The following is a 6,925-nucleotide window of genomic DNA, read 5'->3' as shown; positions in this document are numbered from 1 at the left end:
TTTGTAGGTTAACATAAGTGAATCTGCCAGAGACAGAATTAAGTAGTACTTTCAGCTTGAGAGACTGCTTAAATACATTAATAGAAGGGGATGCATGATTCCGGAGTAGTAGAAATCTAGTGTTTGAGTTGCCATACTGGTAATGCGACACAATCATATTAGTGAAGCCACTTCCATCCTATGCATTTGCCAGATGTCATGATCGTTTGGAAGAAAAAGCAAAAGCCAAATCATGCATTTTTTGATGGTTAAAGCTGGAGCTTTGCCCTAGTTTGAAAATATATCCATCTGGCATCGGGTTCGATTAAGTCGGAGCATGCCCTCTGGATAATTAGAAATAAATCAGTCTAAGATTAGGGCTTTGAACTGGACATGAATCAAAACATAACCTTTCGGTCTAGAATCAGATATTGAGATGTGCTACCATTCCGCCGCAAATCCAATCTGATCTTGATACTCCCAAGAGACAGTTGAGCTCTAACATGATCTTAATAGGAGTTTCATTGTGATGAATATGATGTGAGATAGTTTATGCCGAAGAAAAGTTTCCTTTGCGTTCATTAGTTTTGTGGAACAATCAGATCAAGTAGTAGTTCCAAATATTGGACTGAAGGCAATAGTTTTTTTGCATCCACTTTGCAGTCAAGCTGAGACCTAATCTTGTCGAAGGGCATGGACATGGTGCAATGACACCCATGAGCTGGAGATGCAGAGCTAAATTCTGATAAATACAGCAAGAACAATTATCTAACATTGGATGAATCGCGATATCGATGAGATCTCAAAATTCCAAGAAATGCTTAACAATAAAGGTCGGAAAAATTGCAAATGATCCATGGCTTAATTTATTCTTGATAACAACTGTTTTACCAGGTAATGCAAGTATTCAGGATAGACACTAGATAAATAAACTGTTATATGAAGTGAAGAAACCTCAAACGATGCAACTTGTCAGGCATTATTAGGGAAGAAGCTAAGATTGTGCCATCAATTGGCCAAATGCAAGGGCCTTCCACATGAAGCACCTCTCACAGGCAGGCAATACTTTGGTTCTAAGAGCTAAGAACCCTAAGACTTGCCAATGTACAAGACAAAGTTAATGATGCGGATATCAACTGAAATAATCATAAAACACACACACACACACACACATATTTGGTACAATGAAGAAGAAGAAGATAAGAAATAAAAAAAGAAGCTCAATAACAAAAAGCACAAAAACCAGCAGCATCCATTTTCAGCAGCAGTGACAAATCCCAACTTGCAGATCAATCATGGATCCTGAACCAGCTAAGATCAGCCTCCCAAGATGATCACGGACCATAATAAATCCTGCGCCACCAACGTTACCTTAAAAAGAGCCACCAAAATTTATCAAGCAACCCATAGGGAGGGGATACCCGACCAACTTGAATAGGAAGAGAAGGGAGGCTACCAGAGTCGCAAGCATCCGAGAGCCATGGCTTGCCCATTGGTCCTTCCAACATGGACTCCATGAATTCAGAAGCAAGCCGAGAAGCCTGGTCAACAATTTTACCCGGATTTGTATATGAATTCCGAAAGATCCTGTCATTCCTAGCTTTCCAAAGACACCAAGCAGTATAAGCAACCATCACCTCATAGAGAGAACATCAGTTATTAAAAAGAGGCGTTAAGACCAAACCTGGAGCTGAGTTGTTGCCAAGTAGTTTTAGCCAAATGACAATGCAACAGCACACGACTCACATCCTCCAACATGTCACAGTGATCACAATTTGCTGAAGAAATTGCATGAAAGCTTCGACTGGATCAAAAGAGAATTACAAGACAACCGGTTCCAGCCAATCTTCCAACAAAAAAAGCTTAACCCAAGGACTAACAGCAAACTGCCAAATAGATAAGAAAAGAGCTCTGTTCTGTAAACATTATAAATATCCGGGCTTTTATCCTTGATGAACCCGGTTTATACCAAACCACCACATCATCTGCTGGCATAATGGGAATATGCAAAGTTACAATATCATGAACTAATTCCGGCACAGAGTAATGATGTAATCTGTCTTCATTCCATGCTCTGTTTGGAGAAATAAACTCAGAAAACAGCAAACCATGCTTTTGGATATTGGAGTTAATGAACATCGGTCTTCTTATTAGAGGTAAATTGTCAATCCAAGCATCTCCTAATACTCTAATCCGACCTCCATTACCAACTTTCCACTGAAAACAATGATTCAGGATTTGAGATTCCTTAGCAATGGCTCTCCAGATAGATGAACATCATCTACCACAATGATAAGAATCCCACGAACCAGGAAACTGATACTTGGCTCTAATAAGTCTAGTCCACAATGATAGCATACTATTCAGAGTCTCTAAACGAACAGGGAGACAATGGTTTTCTAACTATCTATTCACAAAAGCTACAAAAATACATACGAACCGCTGAATGCATGCCAATATCAAGGATCTGGGATAATAATGCTTTCAAAGTTTCATTTACATGAACTTACAATTTCAGGCTCTCAAATTCATGGAGTCAACTCCTGCGTACCCTCTTTCACCGTTCCATCATGACAAAGAACCTCTTCTAGTTCGCAATGGCTGAGGTGACTCTTCTTCCTCGTGTATTTCCATACAATCTGGATTAGCACAAGGTCCTGTTTGCTCATGACATGAATTACTCATTCGTTGCTCTCTCAAGCCATCGATCACAAGGCTCTCCTCAGAAGGTCGCCAAGAATGAGGTACCATTGATTCTATGCTTTCATAACTTTCATCAAGATCCCAATATTGGTATAACAACTCGCTGGCTGAAGAATACCCCATGAGCTGATGAAGCGGTAGGCCTAATTTCTGCTTGTCATATTTCCCTTTGGAAGAATTCCTCGAGACATGCAGCCCAGGCTCGGTCTCTGCAGAAAAGCTTTTGGTGAAGGAGAGTCCATCAAACACTTCAGAGAAGGAAACCGAATCGCCTCGAGTGCAATCATTAGAATGAGAAACTGATCCAGTTTCCACACCTATACGATTGCCAACCTTGTTGCATGGACGAACCACCTTGCCAGGAGACCGAGGAACAATGTGAGGTATAGCAGGAAATGATAGCTCGAGGACTTCAGAACAGGCAGCACACTGCAGCCTATTCAGTCTCCTCCTCGATATGAGAAAATCTGCTGGTAGCTGAAGCAATTCGTAACACTCGTAGCAGATCATGAAAGGGGCGCCCCCGGAGATGGGCCGGCAATGATTCTTTCTTCGCTTTCTTTTCTCATCGCAGCGCAACTTCGCCTGCTCGTGGTCAGGCGCGCCTGAGCTTCCAGCTGTAGAAGAATGGGAGCATAAATTGTAGGCATGAGCCCCACATATACCATCAGTGCAATGGTTAGGCCGCAATTGCCGCTGTCGGTCTTCCAGACAGCAATGCAAACAGGAACAGCAGCGCTGTCCTAAGAAAGGCATTTGTGAGAATAGATACTGTGGGAAAGCAATTTGTCTTGGTCCATGAAGTACTGCCTCAGGTGGGTGGTGAAGCAAGTTTGGATTAAAACCTCTCGAGTAAGGTTTCCCCCCTGCTGCACTTTGATTGCGCGGTCCAAGAAGTTGATTATATAGCTCATCTATCCTTCTTGATGAATCCATTCTACCATGTCTGAGGTATTTAGATGATCTGCTCCTGAAAAAATCACGTTGGAAATGCGATCCTCTCGACGGAGATCCAGGAGGCCCATCACTTTCAGGTTCCATCGAGTTCTGTACTGAATGAAAGTCTTCAGACTCGAAAGAAGTCTCTCGCACTAGTTCATTCATCCTCATGATACCTGAGCCATGCCTCTCGTTCAACGATTTTGATGGGAGGGTCCTGGCTCGAACACCTGCTTCGATATCAATTGCTATCTGGTTACTTCCCGAAACTTTCTCACCTTCCTTTCCTTCATTAACGGCTGTATCCAATGCTTTTGGTTGCCTAAAAGTTCTTCTGGATAGACGCAGATATCTGTCCCGGGCACGACCGTTGTGCCCATCAGAAGAAGAAGAGATGCTGCCATCATAAGCATGAGAGCTTCTGGTAGCTGGAGACTGAAAACTAAGGTCGAGCACATCAGCAGATCTTCTTGCAACCAAATCCTCCTCAGAGGCAACACTGTGGCCGACACTAGACTCGGGAGGTTCTTCCACTTTATTCATTACATTCGACCTTCCAGAATGTTGCTGACTTAGCTTCAGAGATTTTTCCGGTTCAGCTTTAGAATGAACACCTTCATCTGGTTGGCCCTGGGATGCATGGCTTCTGACAGCAAGTTGATCAGCATCGGAACCATTTTCACTAGAGGTTTCTCCAGTCCCTTGATGATTGCATTTCGCGCCGGAGTAAAGGGAGGAGACATTTCGGAGCATGGTTTCCTTCTCCTCATGCTCCAACTCTGAGGAGTGTGCACTTGTGGAACATGCAAACATTTCTTTCACAGAAGATGTTGATCCATTAGCCGAGGAGCCAACGTCGGAATGACTCTGAGAATGATCTGCTCCTAGCGATCTCGAGTTATCATTTTGTGCAGCGGCAGAACGATTTTTCGCTGCAAGCAGGAATAAATCATCAAAACTAATGCCTTTGTTTCTGGTGAACATCAAATTGAGCATTTAAAAAAGAGTAACTGGAGAAAGAACCAACCTCGAATGATCTTGCCACATCCACCACATTGGTATACGGGGATATCAACATACTCCACTAGAACTTTGAGGCATCCTGGACATCTCACAAACCGGAAATTAGTCGCACCGCGGTCCATAGTTGTCTAAAGGCCCAAGCCAGCGATTTAATCAGGAAAAACTCTGGTGCTAATATTGCATTCTGCTGAAGAGAATTGACATCTATCCTCTTCTCCACACCTTGCAGAACTTTCCTATCCTGCCAGAAAACAAGCTCTGCAACATGCCGGTCAGAAAACAAGCTCTCCAGAATTTAGACTAATTTAGATGTTTCATATACACAATAGCAATGGAAAGCCCTAACTTCAAATAAATAATAATAATAACTACTTAACATAAGAATACTATTGAATTCCATGAAAAAGATTGAACTATATTCGGAGGGGAAAAAACAGCAGTGAACTTTTGAATGCTAGTTTTTACTAATTGAATTGATAATGATCTGAAAAGAATGTGCATATCAAGTAATCAGATCCATAAGCAATTAATAGTAGCAAAACTAGTTTTCTGAAAAAAATCAAGGGCAAATTGAAGTGCCAAATGCATACATTACATAAACCCATGGACAACTGAAACACAGTGCCAATGGAACTTGGGATCATATGTTCTTGCCTTTTTTTTATAACGTAGATCATTTACAGAAACGAAACCCTAGAAATATACAAACTAAAAAACTGGCGAAATTCCTACTTTGCTTCTAAACCAAAAAGACTTTATTTAGATAAATACGATATTAAGATATCCAAAGCTTCCCACTGATAACAGAGCCAAAAATTGGTTTTTTTCTCTTCATATCAGAAGGAAGTGCAGAAATTTTTTGTCAATTTCTTCTAGAACTCGAAAAAAATCAGTTCTATTGATAAATTGCTAAGATGGACATCCAACAGAAATCCAAGGAAAATTCATTCTATGGAACTTGCTAAGCATATAAATCGAGAGCACTGGGGAGAGAAAAAACAATTCCGAGCTCCAATAAACGCATTAACTAAATTAAAAAATAAGTTTTTTTTCTTTTTTTTATTGATTTGATGATAAGGGAGGCACAGAAAAGGCCAAAATTAAGAAATAAGGTCATCATGATTGTTTAACAATATCTTACCACACAATTCCATCCAAAAACAAAAACTACCCAATACAGTGAACCAATAATTAAGGGTATTGAAAACACCAAAGCAAACATCTTTAACAACTAACAACAATTTCTTCTATTCATAATTGTGATATTTAAGAGCATGAATGGTGAAATCTGGAGTGAAACTCAGACTTGTGATGAAAGAAACAGCCAATAAATCCTTTTAAACTTCAGACTTTGGAAAAGAAACAGTGAAGAGATCAGAGAGAGGATGAGAAAAAACTTACGTTGGAGATTGGAATTGGAAGATTTGATACCTTTCTTTCTTCTTCCTTCTTTCTCTCTCTTTCTCTCTTTTAGAAGTATATATGGTGAAGAGCAAAGAGAACAGAAGCGAAGCTACTGAGAACGAGAGCTATGCTATATAATAATAATAATACTTACATCAAAGATAATATACTTTTTACGTGGATAGAAAGAATACCACCAAAAAACACAGGAATCAAATGGGGTGAAAAGAGCCTCGAGAAGGGCTGAAGGGGTGGAGGGAAGGCGACGATTCTCCTTCCCTCTCTCTCTCTCTCTGTCTCTCTCTCTCTGTGGATCGAAGCGCGTTAAAGACGCTGGTCAATGGATCGGAGGAGAGGCTGAAATCATTCAATGAGAAAGACGAGAGGAAGCGAGCGAGAGTTTGAGGATGACTTGGTGTTTAAGTCCACGCCGGGGTCGACTCCCATCTTTTTCTTCTCTCTTTTCAACATAAATTACGAAAAGTAAACGTAGAACAGCTGTGTGAGAGATTATCATGAGCAAATACCAGCAGTAAGGTAAATAATCATGAAGCAAATCATATATACCCTATCGTTTTGACCTTGGAATGTTAATAGCTTCTTCTGAATCTGGTTGAGATGCTTTGGATATTGAATTCAAAGCTCTATCATTGTTTTCTCATTAATTTCCCATCCGATGTGGCAACCGGGGATTGGTGCAATACATCTGCGTAGGTGAGTGTTGTAGGGGTTGGTATGACGTGAAAATGGAAGCAGGCAGCAAGAACAAATCATTATTACGTCGCATGTCAAGAGAGGACAGGCATGGTTTATAAGACTGGCCTCAGCTTAAACCAATTTCCTTGTAATAGTGTGGCTGAAACTTTTCTTCTTTGGT

The 6,925-nt window shown here is 40.8% G+C and overlaps 1 protein-coding gene across 12 annotated transcripts; it reads right to left on the bottom strand.

The window, feature by feature from the left end:
• Positions 1–888: 888 nt before the first annotated feature.
• Positions 889–6,441, bottom strand: LOC103706240 (uncharacterized). Of its 12 annotated transcripts, none has more exons than XR_015968362.2 (5): positions 6,046–6,441; positions 4,649–4,885; positions 1,664–4,553; positions 1,436–1,575; positions 889–1,332 (listed from the first exon to the last, which is right to left on the bottom strand). XR_015968362.2 is itself a non-coding variant. In XM_088703390.2 (3 exons), exons 2-3 carry the CDS (start codon positions 4,764–4,766, stop codon positions 2,548–2,550), a joined length of 2,124 nt encoding a protein of 707 aa, XP_088559516.2. In that variant the 5' UTR covers positions 4,767–4,902; positions 6,046–6,429; the 3' UTR covers positions 889–2,547. The 12 variants fall into 12 exon arrangements, 3 of the variants coding, with proteins under 3 accessions (XP_088559516.2, XP_088559517.2, XP_088559518.2); XR_015968360.2 differs by having other exon boundaries at positions 1,436–1,579; positions 4,649–4,902; positions 6,046–6,429; XR_015968358.2 differs by having other exon boundaries at positions 889–1,350; positions 4,649–4,902; positions 6,046–6,429.
• Between the last annotated feature and the right edge of the window lie 484 nt (positions 6,442–6,925).

This window comes from Phoenix dactylifera, chromosome 8 (genome assembly GCF_051530095.1).
Source record: "Phoenix dactylifera cultivar Ajwa chromosome 8, Ajwa_hap1_PhDact_Kaust_v1.1, whole genome shotgun sequence".
Lineage (NCBI taxonomy): Eukaryota > Viridiplantae > Streptophyta > Magnoliopsida > Arecales > Arecaceae > Phoenix > Phoenix dactylifera.
The sequence above is the reverse complement of the archived record's forward strand: the minus strand, read 5'-3'. Positions and strand labels throughout refer to the sequence as shown.